This window comes from Corvus hawaiiensis, chromosome 6 (genome assembly GCF_020740725.1).
Source record: "Corvus hawaiiensis isolate bCorHaw1 chromosome 6, bCorHaw1.pri.cur, whole genome shotgun sequence".
NCBI classification, from domain to species: domain Eukaryota; kingdom Metazoa; phylum Chordata; class Aves; order Passeriformes; family Corvidae; genus Corvus; species Corvus hawaiiensis.
In genome coordinates, this window is record NC_063218.1 from 16,345,677 (window position 1) to 16,365,138 (window position 19,462).

The window sequence follows — 19,462 nt, forward strand, 5'->3', positions numbered from 1 at the left end:
GGCGCGTGCGCTCCCTGCGGGCACGGCCGCCGCCGCGCGGGGGCGCTCGCGGCCAGCGGCGGGTCAGCGCGCCGGCCTCCTCCCCAGCAGGGGGCGCCAGCGCGGCAGCGGGGCCTGCCCTGAGCCGCGGGGGGGCGGCGGGCGCTGCGATTGGCCGGACCGGTCACGTGGGGCGGGGGCTGCGGCCGCCACAGTAAACATGGAGTCGATCTTCCACGAGCGGGTGAGTGAGGGAGCGAGTGAGGGCCGGCCGGGTCCCGCCGCCCGCCCTGCTGCCCGCCCGCCTTCGGTGCAGCGCTGTCGGTTGTGGCCGTCCGGGCCGCTGAGACGGGGGAGGCGTGCGAGCTTTATCTGAGGAGCTGCCAGGGCGGTGGCTGGGCCTCCCGTCCCCGCGCTGACCGTGGGGCAGCCCCCGGGGTGCGCTCGGGCTGTGTCGGACTGGGCCGCGCGGCCCCTCCCGGGCATCCGTCCAGCCTGAGGGAGAGCCAGGGCCCTCGCGCGACGGTGCCGGTGCTTATGGCTCGTCCCAGCTGGATTGTGCCAGCCTTGCAGGAAAAGGAGAGTCAGGGCTGAGCCTCGGTGTCCGCTTCGGCATGGGGACTGTGTTCTGGGGACTGCAGAAACAGATTCCACGTGTGGGGAGGTGTAGGCTGCAGCTACTTACGTTTTTTAAGAGAGAGCACGCATAGCTGAGAAATGAGTTTGAGGATAAGCAGCGGCAGGCAAGGCTGGTCCTGTGCTCTCAGACCTATCTCTTCACCGAGCTTGGTTGGGGTCGTGTAATGAGTAGGGAGTGGGAGACCTGCCAAAGAAATCTCAGTTCATAAACTATGCTTCTGTGTGCCGAACAGTATTTCCTGGTTTGGAGGACAAATGCTTCTGTGAACTGCTGTGATTTATCCAGGTTCCCAAATATGACATACTTCTGTTTCAATGTTGTTCAAATTATAATTGGCTTTTTTTCTTGTACTTTGCCAACGTCTCTTCAACTTTATTGTGTTAATCTTAACACTAGTTCTGTTACTTTGTTTTGATGTGTGGGATTGGTTTCCTTAAGAAATCAAGTAAGATAGCTGTGTACCGTCCTTAAAAAAAATTATAAAAATTGTTCTGAAATCCATAAAATCTGGGGAGTGTTCTTTCTGAGTAGGTTTGGGTTACAAAATTTGGCAAGTGTTGTGGTGTTAAGTAGCTGCTGTTCAGAGGGTGAGTGTTGGATTTCAGTCATGATGGCCTCTGTTTCAGTGACCTTCAGTCTAGGTTTGAATATAGTTTAACAAAATGTAGTCTTTTCATACGTGGCCTAGCCTATTGCAGTATGAAATAACGTCTTTATTACTAAGTTGCTTTCTAGTTTAATAACAAAACTGCTGAAATTGAAGTGACAAAGCATAATACATTCAAAGATACAAGGTGATGGTAATTTGTAGTTGCTACGCATTCTGGGGAAGGGGGAGTTGGCAGTCTCTCATGTGAAACATACGTGCTCCCTGGTGAGTTAGTTACACAGTTAAAAAGTTGCACCTGAATGTATTTTAAGTTGGAAGACCAAATATTTTTATTCTGTTATTATTTTAAGGACAATCTAACTGAATCTCTGTCTTTTTGTCTTAAGGAGTATTTTTCCCCCCATCAAGTGCTGTCAAAATATTTTGAAGTGCTGCATGTTGCTGTGTCTGCACACCCCAGTTGTTTTGATAAAAAGACATGAGAAACATGGTATTTATAAAGAAAATTTAATAAAACCAAGCAATTTTTAGAGAGAAATGACAGTTGCAGAAAGTAGGATTTAAGGATGGATGGGGCTTCAGGAGTCCCTGTCTTAGAAGTTTGTCCTTTCCTTGATAAGATACAGATGAGTGAAAACACTGAAAGCAGGGCAGCAGTTTATGTCAGGAGAGGTTTTAATGAGGGGATTTCAGGTTATGGAAAAGAGGCAATATTCTCTGCAGAAAACAATGGAAGTTCATGTCAGTTAAAAACTGTAGGATCTGTTTTCTGCATTTGGCACTTAATGTGTATAGCTTTTACATATGAAAATTAAGATTTATTAATTTCAGATAGTACTGTACAGATACAGAAAGGTCCTTTTCGTGAAATTAAGATGTAACCCTGTAATACAACTAATTTTCAGAAGTATTTTAGTATCCCTCTGTTTCTAAACCGGTTTCATATAATTCTGATGGGGAAACTTGTGATTGTTGAGCAGGTTCTTCTGTTACAGTTTTGTCATATGACCAGCAGTAAGGATGTGGTCCCAGAGGGACAGAAGCTGGTGTCTAGTCTTGAGTTTCTTGTTGCAGGAAGGGCGTGAGCTGGAGGAGGTTTCTGGATTCCATTGAAGCCTGGCTGTACAGCCAGTGGAGCTTTAATAACTCTTTGCTCAGCTGAGTGATGAAACCATAGGAACGTTCTGGAGTAAAGGGAACTTTGGAGGTTTCTGCTGTGGGGAGATCATGGGAGAGTTCTACATATGATTTGTATGATGCTTTTATGGAATTTTAAAGAATATTGCTCAAAAGCATACTCTTGTATTCTTAGTTTCTGTGGGTCTGGTACAAGGGAGGGATGTTCTGTATTGTTCTTGAGGGTTTTTGTTTTTAATGAAGAGCATGTATAGTAGAGTTCTTAGTGTAAATAAAAATGAAGACTGATTAAAACAAAAGAGAAAAGCAAGATTTTAAAATTTATGTTGCTTGTCTTGCACCTGGAGTTATTTGTTTAAAAAGGATTGCTTTTCATAGGAAACTGCTTTGGTTGGTTTATGTTGTGAGGTTTATTTAATGAGGCGGTATTTTATCTCTCATATGAAAATTACAGAGCCTGACATGCATTCATTCAGATTAGAGATTTTTTAAATTTGCACTCCAAAATCATGACTGACATTGTTATTTAGCTCTTTTAAAATTTGTGCTGGTGTTCTAAAAATGTTACACTATACTTCTGTTATCTGTAGTATGCTGGACATGTAACAAATTATCTGAAATGGTTTTTATTTAAATGGTCTATCAATAAAAAAATATTTTCATTGTTTAATATGCTGAATTTAATTATTTTTTTCTTGTTTCCCCATCATTGTTTTCAAGATTTTCAAACTAGTGGTATGAGCTTATTTTATCTACTTCCTATATGTAAATTTCATGTGGAAAAGGAGCTTTACTGCTCCTTCAGCTGCTAATCACTTTCCCAACAATAAGGTGGAGAGCAGATTGTCAATAGCCACATCCAGAAGGGAAGAAAAGTTAAAAAATAATGAGAGTGTCTGTTACAGAACATGCTTGCTACTAGGAAGTAGATATCTAAACTGTTTGATTTTCATGTATTGATGATTTGAAGAAGATAGAATCCATTGTTCTGATGGTTGCAGAATCTCTGTGTGATTTTTTGGGTCATTGGCAATTTTTATGGTGTTTTCAAAAACAATTTTTACATGAAATTTATTTCCTTTGAGGAAATAAAGTAGTATGCATGTTAGGTTTTTTCCCTTCAAGTGGATGGGAGGGTTGTTATTCTATAGCTTGCAGTGTAATGCATTGAAAGAATATATGGTATTCTGCATGAGTGGGGGGGGGGGGGCAGGAAATTTGCCAGAATGAAATGGCTGAGTCATTTTACAGAGTTTACATTAACCTGATTTTCTTCTCTTTTTTTCCCCTTTTTTTTTTTTTCTTATCATTGGTATTTTTTTCTCTTCCACAATTAGCAAGAGGGCTCATTGTGTGCTCAACATTGTCTGAATAATTTGCTGCAAGGAGAATACTTTAGTCCTGTTGAGTTATCCTCTATTGCACAGCAGTTGGATGAGGAAGAAAGGATGAGAATGGCAGAGGGAGGAGTATCTAGTGAAGAATACAGAACATTTTTACAGGTAAAATCATCTTCATTTGAGGTTGCTTGATATTTGCCTGAAATGTAGTATTGTCTGGCACAGACCTGCTAGTCTTGTGTAGCTAGACAAGGTTAATTTTCTAGTGCTAAAGCTTTTTAGATTTATAGGCCTTTTCATTCATGCATCTTGGATGTGTCATTTTCAAGTGTTACTAGTACAGCTTTACAATAATTCAACAAAAAGCTACATTACCTTCATCTTACAAGTAGGAAGATCAGGCATGATCAGGAGGATCAGTATCAGTAAGCCACTGTCAGACAGGAACAGAAATTCCCATGTCTGTCTGCCCTTTAAGCACTGAACATCTCTAAAGGTTTGAGTTTTAAATTAACATGCCTATTTTGGGCATTGTAATCAGCCTTACAGACAAGGACATAAGTTGTTGCTTTAAGAATCTGCAGTTACATTTATTTTCAAAATTCAATTATTTTTGACCTTTTATGCTTACACCATTTTTCCCTTTTCTCCCTCCCAACCTCACTTCAAGCAGCAGCCTTCTGTAAATATGGATGATAGTGGATTCTTCTCAATTCAAGTAAGCACAGCTCTCCTCTGACACCATTTCCTGTTTATGCAACATATGTTCTCCTCTATAATTTAAATGGCATTGAGCTTTTTCATCTAGTTACCAGTTTATGGGCTTAATGGGATTAAGTGCTGGACTTCCAAGTGTTCAGTGTTTTCCATTAAGAGCAGTGACTTGCAGTTCTTCAGTTCATGGGCCCTCAAACACATAGGAGAAGCATGGATTCCAGAACTGTGAAATGACATCTGCTGGCAATAAGCTTGACTTCTAAGCTGTTTCTTATGGGCACTTCAGGTGTAGACCTTGGTTCCTACAGACTGCAGTTTAAAAAGCAGAATTCAGATTGCTTTCTCAAGTTAGAGACTGGAAAGCCCTTGGCAATGCTTACAGGGTTATCACAGTGATCTGCAGATTTTTCTTGGGTTTTTTGATTTTGTTTTTTTAGGGCTGTAGGGGTAAAGTAATTAATAATAAATACTTAAACCAAAACAACAACAAAAAAAGCTTTGAACACCAAATTGGGGCTTGTGTCTAGATTAGAGCTCTAGGCATCTTTGGCTGTCTCCCAAGCTTTCAGTGGTGCTTGCCGATGCTCCAGACTTCTTCAAGAGCCTCTCTTCATTATGGCAGACCAGGCTGTTTTTCTATTTAGCAAGAAACCATTAACAGTTTGGCTTTCTTTCTATCACTGATTGGGCTGCTTCAGTAGCTGAAAAAATGCTTCCTTGTTCTACTTCTTTGTCCTGTCATTGCTTTGCCATTTGCTGCACAGTTGGCATGCTGAAAGGAAGTTGAATTGTTAACTTAAAAATTCTTACAGTGTTATTTTGTGTAGCTTTAAACAGTTTTTGTAAAAGAGTTGGTGCTCAGATCAATAAACTGATCCTGTGATAATCCAGTGGTACAAAATTTCCAATAGTTACTGTGAAGAAAGATTGAGATTGTATGGGACGGAAGGAAAGTAAGGGCAGAGCAGTGCATTGCAAGTAGAGAGATGACAACTTAGGAAGTGTCTATGGAAGGTGAAATTACACCTTTGTTTGGGGGAGTAAACTCATTAACAAGGCTGAGTTAAATCTTAGTTTTGTTACTTCTCCTTAGGTAAGATGAGAGTGTTACGTTGCATGTAGATTCATGACAGCTGCATTTTGAGTAATGTGATTCCTAGGTTTCCTGGCAATGTTTTGAAATCTAAGTTTTATGAAAACAGTATAATTGTTTAGTGTAGCTAAGATGGTTGCATTGCTTGAATTTAGATTTGAACTAGTTTGACTCACAAAAAGTGTTATTTTTTGACAGGTTATAAGCAATGCCTTGAAAGTGTGGGGTTTAGAACTAATCCTCTTCAACAGCCCAGAATATCAGAGACTTGGGATCGATCCTATGTAAGACTTTTAATCTATGATTTAAATAATGTTTCTTTAAAATTGCTGTTTCAAGCTGTGCTGCATTTTGATGTTTGTATTATCCCCTGACTTGGACTTTTTGTTTTGTTGTGGGGGTGCATGAGAACATCTGTCCTCTTTGCCTTCATGATATTTTAGTATCTGTGGCATCACAGGTATATGGAAATTTCAGTGATATTGACAACTTCCTAAATATTATAAAAGCAGTATGAGTATTCGGTAATGTAACATAAATGGCTGTATTACTGAAACTTTATTATTATATAAGTTCGAATTAGTGATAACATCTTAAACATTAGTATGTACTCTGATTTTAGAGTATTTAATTTTATTTATACCTTTTGTTTTTTTTTTTTACAGAAATGAAAAATCATTTATTTGTAATTATAAGGAACACTGGTTTACAGTTCGAAAGTTAGGAAAACAGGTGACACTGTCTTTTTTTATTTTAAAATTTACTTCAGAAATGGGTGTGGAAAAGTGGTTGCAAGTAGATTGTGCTTCCCTTTTGAAGCTTTTGCTGCAGTTTGGTTTAATAGTATCCCATATTTTTTAAAAAAAGTAAATGTTTGTTTTATTACAAAAATGCCAGGCAGGTCATTGTTAATGTTAGCCTGGGGAAAGATGGTAGTATCAATTCCCTTGTGAATCTGTCCTGTAGAGAGCTGCAGCTCTGGTAGAGTCTTATGTGACTTCTTAGACTACTTTCTTTTTTTTTTTCTGCATGAAGTACTGAAGAAAAATTGTTTGAGGGGTGGGAGGGAGTAGGGAATCCTGAACAAGGATTGGGATCCCTACAGAATGCAAACTTATTTTAATACAATAAGTTACTGATGTGGTAAAATAATTTTGTTTGTTTAAATAGGCAGTAGATATAAGGAAAAGTTCAAAGTTTTGATGGATAATAATGGATACTCAGAAGACTATCTGTTAGAATGAGGGTTGGGAAAGTAGAATCACAACTTTGTAGTATTATATAAAACTTTGAAACAATTGTATTCTGAGCAGGAAATAGTTATTAAAGGTAAGGGATGGCCATGTTAGTATGTGGTACCTATGTACCAACTCAGTTCATATCCATGTCCCTTACAGCACCAATGCAGTGTTTTATTTCAATAGCCAGTCATTGTTCTGGATCATACTTCATAAGCTTTTATACAACATGAGCTGATTTGGTGTTTGGTTTTTTTTAGGGCTTTTTTTCATAGAAAACATTCATGGAAAACAGCTTTTAGATTCTGTAATAGTGGGACAGGGGTCTCTTTGCCCATTCGGTTCATTTTTGTAAGTTCTGGCTATTTATGTTGTCATCCAGATTTAAAAAAATAAAGAAAAATCACCCATGAATGAGAAAACTAAACTCTACTGTTCTGCTTTAGTTTAAAAGTATGGGTAATGTTTACAGACAATTTTTGTTTATTTGATATCAAAAAGGCTGGATTTTTTTTTTAAATTATGGAAGTGCTCCTTATTATACAATGCAACCGTGTTGGGTGGAATTTTATGAGAGAGCATTCTAACCGAAAGCATTCTAAGTTGGAGGGGAGATGTCTTTTGTCTTTTTGTATGTGTGGCCTGTAACCACATGAAGACAATACTAAGTTTCTGTTATCTAGAGGGTAATGAGAAGATTTGACAAAATAGGTGGACTTAGATTTATTTGACCTGCTTCTCTTCTGTTACAGTTAAAGCAAAATTAGTTTCACAAAACTTTCTCCTCCATAATGCCTTTTAAAAGTTGCCATAGTCTGTCCATCATATTTTTTACCCAACTTTTTAATTTCTGTGTTTTTCTACACTGTTGGTCTTCTTACCCATTCCTAGTGGCAAAGAGTGTTTTTGGCAAATTGATTGCATGACAGGGTGGTAGATAGTAATTTATATTATTGTATGGGCCTGGCTGCAAGTGTATGGGTGCATATATGGAGGTTTGGGTAGATTAGTGCATTTCTGTGAGGATGGAGATAGAATTCTCCTTCTTCTATCTCAAATGGTGCTTCCTGGTTAAAAATGGATAATATTGAATGAGGAGGTCTAAAAAAAAGTTCTTCAGCTTCATTGATATATATGGGGGTTTAAGGGTGGAATATTTTGTTTCACATTGAATGTATTTTCTCTCTAGAAGTTTTATGTAAGTATAATACTGTTTCTCTCTTAGAAGTATTATAAATTACTAGTTATGGTCTTTGGGGAACTAGAAATGAGTTGTGTATGTTTATATGAAGTGTCCTTTCTTGTAATATAGTGCTGTACTCTCAGCGTATTAAATTTGAGTAAATTTTTCTTCATTTTTAAGTTTAAAAATTATCTGAGAGAAGGGTAAACGCTAGTTTTCAGCTTCACCTGCTATTAAAGGTGGAATGTTCAATGAAAGTATTTAATGGAAGTAATGTCTATTTCCTGTATCTATTAATTTCTTAACACACAGCATTAACTGATGATGGGTTTCTTGCTTCATTAGTTTCAGGTTTAAAACTAGGATTAATCAGAATTTTAGAATGATGTCTGAAATAAATCAAAATACAATGGTTAAGGATTATCTGTTTTACTGTGTTTCCCTGGTACCAGTATTCAGTAATGGGAGAGAGCATGTGGTAATTTCCACACTTCAGATGTCCTGTTAGAGTATTTGAAGGGTAACCTTTACCAGTATAGGTATTATGCTTCAAAAAACTTTTATTTGGTAATTTATTTTAATAGATTTATTTGGATATTCCATAATAGAAAATTACCACAATGTACAGGAATGGATTACCGAGTAATCTTCATGCTAATTTGTTCTCTCAACCTTCTTTTTTTCTTAATTACAGTGGTTTAACTTGAACTCTCTCTTGATGGGTCCAGAACTAATATCAGATACATATCTTGCACTTTTCTTGGCTCAATTACAACAGGAAGGTAATAGTAACTTGCAGATGTTAAATCTCATTAATTAAAAGTAGGTAATAACCATTATTTCTTAGAACTTACGTATTCAGTTAACTACCCTTAGTTTTATGATTGAAATAGTGAAATAACCCAACTCCTTATAATGAAAGGTGGAGTCTTACATCTTAAGTTGCACATGATTGTATTCCATATAGTGTGCATTTTAGAGTGTTTATATCTGCACTTTAGTGCTGTAGACTTATGATTTCTTTTCTCAGGTTATTCCATATTTGTAGTAAAAGGTGACCTGCCAGACTGTGAGGCTGATCAGCTACTGCAGATGATTCGGGTACAGCAGATGCAGCGACCAAAACTGATTGGAGAAGAGGCAGCACAGTCAAGAGATCAGAGGTAAGGTAAATAAAGATTTTATTTTGATAATGTTCCGTTTGATTGATTTGCAATTTGGAAGTAATAAGAAGTACATTTAGTTCAATGTTTACTGCTGTTGCACACAGTAAAAGCAAGCTGATTGGCAACAAATGGTGTATTTTTAAGTGGGTAAAAGCTGCCTTAATAAGGATTCCAGTCTTTCCATTGAGTCTAATGTGCATAAGCATATTATACTGCAGATTTTTGACTTGGGGAGGAAAATGGGTTAGCATATCTGATAAACTACTGTTAATAGTAATTATTCTATAATTCAGACTGGTTTGTGCATTCCGTCATAAGTAGAAAAGAATGAGAAACTGATCTCTGATTTCCACATCATATGAATCATTCAGCCTTCCCTTTTGGAATAATTTTGCTGTAACATTGTGGTGCTGCTCATTTTTGGTGCATTCTGCTAATACAAAACATCGTTGAAAGCATAGAAAGTACTACTTCTGCAATGATTTCATTGAAGTTGCATAGCGAACAAATTGCATACTGATAAAAAGGCTTAAGGCTTCTCAGAGGAATTCATTATTTTTCCGCTTTGTAAAGTTAAACTGATGTTGTAAATCGGTGGAATGATTGGCAGTAACATAGAAAGTGTGTACAGTTTACATGGGTTGCTTTAGTGTGGTCTTCCAGGCCTCCTGAGAAGGAGACCATATGCACCATTTTCTGCTGGTATAACTGTTTCAATAGCAGTAGGTTTGAATAACATGTATCATGGCTTTTTGTGGGCTTACAATTTTTGATGATTTACTATCTAACAGCTTCTTGTCACCATGTGCGTTGTTTTAGAGTGCAGTATGTGGCAAATATATGTTAAGGTTGCACTGCAGTTGCTTGCAGCCCTTTTTGTGCTTTTTCATTTTTCAGGAAAATATTTGTTTATATAACAGACTTTCACAGGAGAAATATTTTTTCCAAACTTAAACCTAGAGTTAAATCAGCAGAACATACTAATTTTAAACCTCATGTTAAAACCTAATGTGATCTCTGTCTGAATTTTGCGATGAATGTATGGATTTCACAGGCTACCCAGAAGTGATGTGGACCAAGGAATAGAAGTTAACCATCCCTTTGATGGAACAGGCATGTTAGACGAAGATGAAGAGAATTTTCAGAGAGCCCTAGCTCTAAGTAGGCAGGAAATTGATATGGAGGATGAAGAAGCTGATCTTCGCAGAGCCATTCAGCTCAGCATGCAAGGTGCAGTGCTCATCTAAATTTCTTACAGTTGCTTGTGTTGCTTATGCTTTAAGCAACTACTGGAATCAGTTTGTCAGGCACTCTTTCCAGCATGCGTCAAGCTCTCTGGAAAGACTCGTTTTAGGCATGGAAGGACAATCCAGAATTGCCTGTAGCCATCTCCCTTCTGCCTTTTGAAAAGTTGTAACTTACATGTTGGCATTGATTATTAGGAAAGAAGAACGAATTGGCAAAGGGTGGCAGGAGGAAAGGGAAACAGTTCTAAGGTGAGAAGGAAAGAGAGTATCAGGCAAAGTTAAAAGTTACTCTAGGTGCTTAGCTCTCCAACAAGTCTCTTTCTTCTTCTCCTCAAGTTTGAAGACATTTTTTAAGCTGTATTTAATTTACTAACTTCATTTTACTATAATTAGTAGGATATGGCATGTTCTGGTTTTAGGTAGCCGTCGAAGTGAGCTCTCAGGCTCATTACCACAGAATGTTCCTCAGTCGTCGCACAGCAGTCAGACAGACTCCCTTTCCTCAGAAGAACTGCGAAGGAGAAGACAAGCATATTTTGAAAAGTAAAGTAGCTGATAGAAAACTGCATGTGGAAGTACATGTTGTATTTTTCAGTGCTTTTTGGGGTGTGAATGGGTTTCTTACTAAGGTCCAGCACACCTTTTCTGTCTTAACATGATTTCCTAACATAATAATGCAGTAGTCTTGCTGCTACTGGAAGTCTTGTGAGGAAAGAAAACAAAACATACATTATAGAAGTATTTTAAATGAAATCCTGTAAATTTCTGCAATTACCTTCCCAACAAGAAGTATTATTTCTCTAAGACTTTGCTTCTGGTAGTGATGCTTCTCATGTGCATCACACAAAAGCATTGTACGTATTTTATGTTGCTGTTCTGGTGTACCTTCTTAATACATAGTTGGGTTATTGTAGTTTTTCCTGATCTCAGTCTTACAGTAATGGAGGAAATAAAGACCAGGGAGAAATGGTATGGATGGGAGGAGTTAGACCTGGCATGATAGGATAAGAATGCAGAGCTTCCAAATCCTGGGAAAATAGTCATGTGGCTTGGAGTGTAATACTGGGAAGATAGGTGTCTGAAGGTTAGCAGGGTGAAATGATGAAAGAGATTTTGGGCACAGGGGTGTTACTGTACCAAACAGCTTCTACTTCTGACTCTTGGCCTTCCTTGCAATGAAATGAACTCGATTCAGGTCTCATACTGATGTTAATCTTATTCTCTTATAAATTTATAACACTTTCAGACAGCAACAACAGCTACAGCGGCAAGATCAGACCCCAAACCTACAGGATAAGGCAACTGTCAGCTCAAGCACTCCAGAAGCTGGCCCAGGTATTGTTTTTTAAACTTACATCCAACGCTGAAATGTGTCCTTTTTATCTTTGTATTGTTTCTTAATTTTCCTTGTCTGCCTACTTTGTCACTTCAGCAGCCATTCCAACTGCATATCACAGCTGTTACTGTACTGGCAGTGAAGGAAAGGATCACTTTCCTGAAAAGCCTGTTTCCCTTTGAATGGCAATATTCTGTTTCAAAGTGAAGAGCATTGCTAGCAGACCACTTGAGTTCTAGCTTTGCTTTTTGTTGTTTTGTTTGTCTTGAGCATTACAAATTGGAATCTTTGATGGTATTTGTGCCAACTATGTGTTTTCTAAATTACTTTTAAAGTTGTATGACAACTTGGAGTAATATCTGACAAAATTATTGGAACCAGTTTTCAGAAGAACATGTGTAGACCTTACCAGTGTTAGGTATTGATGATCCAAAATTGGTGTGTATGGTTGCAAACTGCCTTTTGTCAGTAAAAAACTATTTGCAAAATGTTCAGTGATTATAATAACAAAGCCAGTTTTGTGGGTGGGGTGGGAAAAGGGGGGTGTGGACAAAAGAAACAACAAAAACATTTAACTGAGATTAAGAACTGTGAATTTATTACAGCTTGTATGCATTTATTGTCTTTAGGAGGTGATATGAGCGAAGAAGACATGCTTCAAGCAGCCATGAATATGTCTCTGGAGTCTGTTAGAAACCACTTGAATTCAGAAGAGGAGAAATAACATCATTATTCCCCTCGTATTGTCAAAATGCTATGTCTCCATTAAAATTCTACTGTGTGAATGTTGCACAAACAGGGTTCATTTCAGAGTTCTGGAAGCAGGAATGAAAGGGGGGCTGCTGGAGGTCAGTTTAGAGAGGGTCTGCAATACAAAAAAGATTGCACTAATTTAGAGAACTGTAGCACTCCTACTACAAAACATCTGCTCACAAGAGTAGTGTTGTTAAAATTAATAGAACTGTTCACACAAACAAAATTAGACAAGGGTAGCAGCTGTAACTTGCATTTAAAAAACAAGTTTAAATTGTTTTGAAGAATTCTATAGAAGATACAAATGATGCTGAAAACAGCATCAACTGATTTTCTTCAGTACTAATGGAAAAACAGATACGAGTAGTAAGTTATGCTCATAAATTCTTTTTAATAGATCACTCTAAAATGGGGAGAGTAATTAAGTTCCATTCATCTTAAATAATTTATCTTGTGATTGTTTATTATTAATGACTTAATGTCAACTTTTTGATCCTGCTGTCCACTTCTGAAATGATCCATTCTGCAGGAGAAACAAGAATCCCTAAATTTAATGCTTTTCAATTCAAGACAAAATTTTCAGTGTATTGTTGATTATCATGTTATTCCTGAGTCTTTCAGTGATTTCTGACTTTTTAACAGTTTTTGGTTTTAATTCCAATTGTAAAATTTTAGGTTCATGTTTAACATACTGCCTTTTAGCAGATAACTTGCCTTATTTGGCTTGGGATTTTTTGTAGTTCTTGTTTGTTTTTAATTATTGTATTCTTATGTTCTTTCTTGTTAAGCCACTGTATTTTTACTACAAAAGCAGCATATACTCAATTGGGTTGAACAGGTTTTCTTTTCTACCTCTTCCAGAGTCTTTTCCTCTTCAAGCTCAACCCTTCATTCTGGCCTTTCAGTATGAAAGAGCTGTAACGGAGTCTAGGAGAAAGTAGGAGGGGATTTAGGTGCCATAAAGTCAGTGCCACACACGAGGTGCATTCCTGCAGTCTGAAATGACCCCTGTGCAAGTAGCTCTTTTAAGAATGAATATTTATGCCTGTGTGGATGTTCTTTCTGAAATGCTTTCTATGAGTGTCTGTCAGAATGTTGCAGTTTTTTCAGGAATGGCCTTTATTCACGCACCTTAAAATTTTTTATCATGCTGTTTCTGATCCTGAGAAAAATTGGGAAGTGCAAAGTATGTGAGAGAGCTTATGGTATGGATTGTAAGACATTTGCTTTGATATCCAGGATGAATGTGTAACAGGGTGACCAAACCTGACTTTGAACTTCAGTGCAACAAAAGAGAGATGTTTCATTTTCCTAAATGGTGCTTGAAATACAAATTCTGTTTACATATAAATTATATGGAAATATGTTGTAGATAGAGTATATAAGCTGTAGTCCAGTTAAAGCATTAACAGTTAGCACAGGCATTCTAAGAATCTTTCAAAAATAACCCCAAATTTCTTTATCAAAATACTTCGAAGTTACCTCTTTGCACAACAGTAACATTTAATTAAAATTAGTAGGAAATTAATGGTAGTTAGATGGAAATACACATTCAGCATCAAGTAGTACTGTACATGAAAGGGCTCTTACCTCTCAGTAAAGATTTGTTTACAGCAATGGTTTCCTGATCGCTTAGGATATTATTATATCATACATAATTGGGCTAAATTTTGGTTTTCTTATCTGTGTGCTAGATTTTCACCAATGTCACCAGAACCACTGGTTTGTGTTACACAATATGGATTATGACAAGAGACAGCACTACTTTTTAAAAACTGCATTTTGTCTTTTTCAAATAATAGTCATGCACATTATAATTATTTGTAATGTGTTAAATTAATATAGCTGAAAAGTGACTTTAAAAGTCCATCTGTGTGTATGCCATTTTGAAATGCTATACTTTTCAGGATGTGATTTTCTGCTTTCAGTTTGAAATTTCTATGAAACTGAAATGAAGAAAGGTGTCTAAAGCACTAAATTTTTTTTTTCTCATCTGTCAATTAACCACAGCTTAATTTTCCTTTTTTGGTTGTGCCATAAACTAATTCTGAAATAAGAGTCATTTTTATAAATAGGTGTAGACTGGCAATCTGATGCCAGTACTTGGAACTCAGACCTTTTATCCTCTATTATGAAAATATAATCAAAATGTATTATTTCTATAGCTCTAGCAGCCCTATATAAAAAAAAAAATCTCAGCCCCTTAAATCTCATTGACTAACCCAGGCCAGCTACATGATTTTATAATCACTAAAACATGCAGGCTTGCTGTTGAACTTTCATGTCACATCAAAAGTCACTTACCATTAACCCAGCCAAGTCCACCACTAAATGTAATGGTCCTAAGCACCACAGCTACACCTCTTTTAAATAGCTCCAGGGAGGGAGGACTCAACCACTTGCCTGGGCAGCCTGTTCCAATGGTGGACAACCCCTTCAGTGAAGAAATACTTCCTGATGCCCAACCTGAACCTCCTCTGGTGCAAATTGAGGCCATTTCCTCTCATCTTGTCACTTGCTACCTGGGAGATGAGGCTGACACCCACCTCACTACAACCTCCTTTCAGGACTTGTAGGGAGTGACAGGGTCTCTATTTGAACTGTACCTAAGGAAAAGACTAATACTAGTTGCTGACAGTACATATTTTATAACCCAGGTCCCAGGTTCAAAATGTCTGGACCTGCCAAGACACTGTCAATAAAACACTGATGTCATTTTTTGGTGTGCATTCTTTCAGTGGTAAACAGTTCTCAATGTGGCTTAACTACACTTCTAAGGTGTTTACTAATTTAGAGCATCCTCCTGGTGTTATCTACCCTGTCAAGCTGAAGGGTTGGGTTTTTTTCCATGTTACAGCTTTAGGCCAAAGTCCATTGTAAGGGACCAGACATTGATTTTTTTTTTTATTTTTAAAAATTTTTTTTAATTACAAAATTATATTCGAGGGAATTTCAGACTTCATTCATTCAACAGATTTTTACTGTTTTCCAGTGAATGGTCCATGTGACATAATTTATGGTTTTCTGCCAGTAGAAATCAAAGGAGCAGGGGGAGTGAGTGATACAAGAAATATCTTCCAAAATTACTGCTCTAAGTATAATTCTGCAAACTCCTTTCATGGTCTTACAGTGAGGGCAGGAGGAACAAGAGTTGTAATGCAGTCATGCTTGTATGCAGTTCTTGTTAGGCGCAGCAGGTACAAATATGAGCTGTTTAAATGCTTACATTTTTCTAGACTTGAAACTAATCTGTTACAATTCTGGCGTACTTTAACATTTGGTCTTCCTGTGCCCTTCAAAAAACTGCAGCAAATTTAAGTGTAATTTTCAGCTAAAGTACTCTTCTCACTTGTCATACTTTATTCCTTTGCAGACTACTTGAAAATAACCAGTACAAATTTAAATCTATGATGTGTTTTAATGTTGGACTATTGCTTCTATTACAAACTTACAGAATGGTAGGGGGGTTAAAATGGTTTCTGCGGGTATCTAGTAGACAAATATCATTTGCAAGCTGCTCTGTCTTTTACAAAATCGACAGGTTTTAAAGATGAACAAGAACATGTTACAGTTCTAAAATGTGAAATTTTCTAGAATTAATTATTGGTTCAAATAATGATGAAAACATAAAAATGGTGGCCTTTATACTGAAAAATACAGTATAGGGGAATGGGATCAGAGAACTAGAACTCTAGTTACAATACTTATAATACTTACAAAGAAGTATTATTTTGCAATTCGTGTTACCAGCACATCACTTTTAAAGGATTGAAATAAGAATCCAAGGAGAAGAAAAATTGATGTGGAAACTTTTTTTAAGGGCTTAGATAGAAAATTATGTTGTTCGCTTGGTAAGCCATTACTGTCTTGCATAAAACAAACTTAAGTCCTGGAAAATCTTTTATTCACAAATCATTACAAAAAAGAAGGAAAAGAAGTCTAACAGGTAATATGTACATATCTATTCCATACACACAGAATCATTTGTTCAAGTGAGAATAATACTTACTACATTCAAACTGGCTTGGTCCAAATACTCAATTCTTCAATGTAGAATTAGTAGCTTTGTCTCGTATCCAGGTTTTCATCTTAAAAGCAGGAGTTCTTTTGCAATAAACTTTTCTAATCTTCATACACACATTTTGCCTTATTTACATTTCAGAGATGGAGGGAATGGTGTAGTATTTAACTTGCCGTAGTCACCTCCTTCCCCAGTTACAGTTCTTCAGACAGTTAGTATGTGTGACTTTTCAACTGCTTTTACCAAATCAAAATATTTATACATTATTTTCTTTGTTAAGAAAAATAATTATAACTACACTTTTCTTTTAATCTCCCCCCATCCTCAGTACAGGCACTGTGTGAATTCAGGACGGGACTTTTATAAGAGTTTGAATAAAGGGATGTAATATTTAAATGCCATTGTCCAAAAGCAAAATGAAAAAAAAACAAGGTAAAAACCTTGATCTTGTCTTTAAAGCATGTAAGCATTGATAAAATTTTATTTTTTGCTACATGAAACCCCCTGTGTACAAATCAGGGTAGAGTTAGGATTTTGTAAGGGAATAATTTTTTTCATCTCTTGCCTAATAGTTGTGTATTTTAGAAATCATTTTCAGTAATAGATTTTTTTGTCAAGACTGTTTTCATATCACATCTTTGGCTCTGGATTCCTGTATAATTTTTGTCTATTTTGTGTATATAAAGCATAGAATACTGAAAAGATTTTAAAAGGGAAAGCTGAAATGCTTTGTCATTGTTTTGACTGGAAAATGGCAGCACTGTTCGGTATTTTGAAAATGCTCTCCAAATAGGCATGAATATATATGGTTGTATTTGATATCACTTTTTTAAATAAATATGATTATAGCTTCTAATGTTTCTCTTGTGTTTGCACATGTGCTTTCCCGTATGTGCAGATTGGGCACAGACTCATCAAACATTGAAATCTCATCCCTGGTATCAGTGGGCTTTGCACCAGAGGTGTGTAGACATCAGCAGTGGGGTAGTTTTCCATTGCTGACATTTCATCATCTGATGTCTTTGCATCTGTTGATACTCCAAAAGTTGTGTAAAGAGGCTCCTGTTAAGGAAGGAAGTTGGTGCCAATTATAGTTATGTTACATCTTTAAAAATTGTATGCTTTGTAATTTTTAAAGTAAGATAGTTTCCTCCCTTGCTGCCAGGATACTCACTCTTTTTGTGCATTGCTTTTGTAGCTTAGTCAAAACAGAGTATACTGGATGATTTGTGTGCCCTTATTAACAGTGGATGAAGTCAGACAGCTAAAAAAATTACTTGCAATGCTAAATAGTCAGTTTCTAGTTTTGCAGGAGTAGTAATTAAAAAGAGTGGACAAGAAGCCTTCTGTGCTACTTTATTGACTACATGCCTTACTTGGCATTATAAAATTACCTACAATAGAAGACATTTTTATCATCCCTAAATATTTTAAACATCTGCAGGATGTCCCTGGTCTTTGTTGAAAAAATGCTAGGAGAGTTTCCCATAAAGATTATTTAGCCCAACACTAAATGACACATCTTTACTGTCATGAGGACCCATATGGGTTTTGTTAAACCAATGATAAGGGGTCTTTTGAGCATTGTAAACTTTTCATTTCCATTAAACCCAATATTGCAAATTAATAATACTGATAAAGATTTATCTACATTCCATGCTGTGTCACAGCACTAGTACTTCCTACAATTTTAATGCCTCTTTTTTTTCAGCCAGAAATGAATTTGAAATGGTGTATGATTGGTTTTATTATGGATAATCGTAAGGGTGGCAAGTATGCCATTAAATCAATATACTAGTAAAATCAGGTATAAACCTGATAGAAGAATTGTTCAGTGAAGAAGAGTGAGAACAATCTTTATTGGAGAACTTTTAACTTCTAAACTCCTGGACCATACACCATGCCCAGCCTTAGGGTTGCCTGTGAGTGACAGAGGACAGTAAAGCTAAAAGGTAATACAGTATTGCAGGCCAGCGATCAACCCTTCACCAAGGCTCTGCAAGATACTGTTTGGGAAGCAACAAGCAGATTGTTCCCCATCTGGCTGGTTATGTTTGCCAGCTTGTAACTCTAGAGCATGTGTTCTGTGCCTGCTGCATTCTCAGACCTCTAAAAATCTAAGATTTCACCTGTGAAATGCTCTCCTCAGCTTCATTTTGCCGTTGATGTGGTGCTTTAATTACGCATCTTTTTATGTAGTTGTCAATTTGAAACGGGCAATGAGCCAACTGCCCTGTATTTTATTCCCGGTATGCACATTTTTTTATAGCAGTATCATTCTGACTGATACAAAACTGCTTTTTTTCTGCACAGTGTCCTTGTAGTCCCAAATAATTTTAAATACCTCGCTTGATCAAAAAGAATTTTGAATTGGACCAGTGTTGGAGTTCTGGCTGGAAATCCAATCAAGAATCACAGAAGAGACCACAGTAGGTCATCTGGTCCAACCTCCCTGCTCAAGCAGTGTGATCCCAGAGCACATTGCACAGAATTCAGATGATTCCTGGATACCTCCAGTGAGGGAGACTGCACAGCCTCTCTGGGCAATCTGTTCCAGTGTGCAGTCACTGCACAGTAAACAAGTTCTTCCTGATATTCAGGTGGATCTTCCTGTGCAGCACTTTCTGCCCGTTGCAGAAACGTTGTCCTGTTGCTGGGAACCACCGAGAAGAGCCTGATCCAGCCTCTTGGCACCTCTCCTTGAGACGCTGATAGACATCGACTAGGCCCCCTCTCAGTCGCCTCTTCCCTATCCACTCCATTTACATCCAAAGCAGCCGGAGTTTCAGGTCTTGTGTGTTTTGTGAGAACACATTCGAACACAAATCGTGTCTGTTCCCGTGCGCAGCACACTGCTTTGCTCACGGCCCGGCTCCCTCCCGCCGGGCGAGTGCCCGTTGATCACACAGCGCTCCACGCCGCCGCGCCCCGCCCGCGGCTCCGCCACAATCCCGGCATCCTCTGCTTCCGCGGACACGCCACGTCCGCCTCCGAGGGGGCGC

General features: G+C 37.7%; 1 protein-coding gene across 1 annotated transcript; it reads left to right on the plus strand.

The window, feature by feature from the left end:
- The first annotated feature begins 126 nt into the window (after positions 1–126).
- On the plus strand, positions 127–17,320 carry ATXN3 (ataxin 3). The gene is made up of 11 exons (XM_048308040.1): positions 127–223; positions 3,704–3,868; positions 4,380–4,424; positions 5,715–5,800; positions 6,182–6,248; positions 8,632–8,719; positions 8,968–9,100; positions 10,158–10,333; positions 10,770–10,893; positions 11,597–11,685; positions 12,316–17,320. Exons 1-11 carry the CDS (start codon positions 200–202, stop codon positions 12,408–12,410), a joined length of 1,092 nt encoding a protein of 363 aa, XP_048163997.1. The 5' UTR covers positions 127–199; the 3' UTR covers positions 12,411–17,320.
- Positions 17,321–19,462: the final 2,142 nt, after the last annotated feature.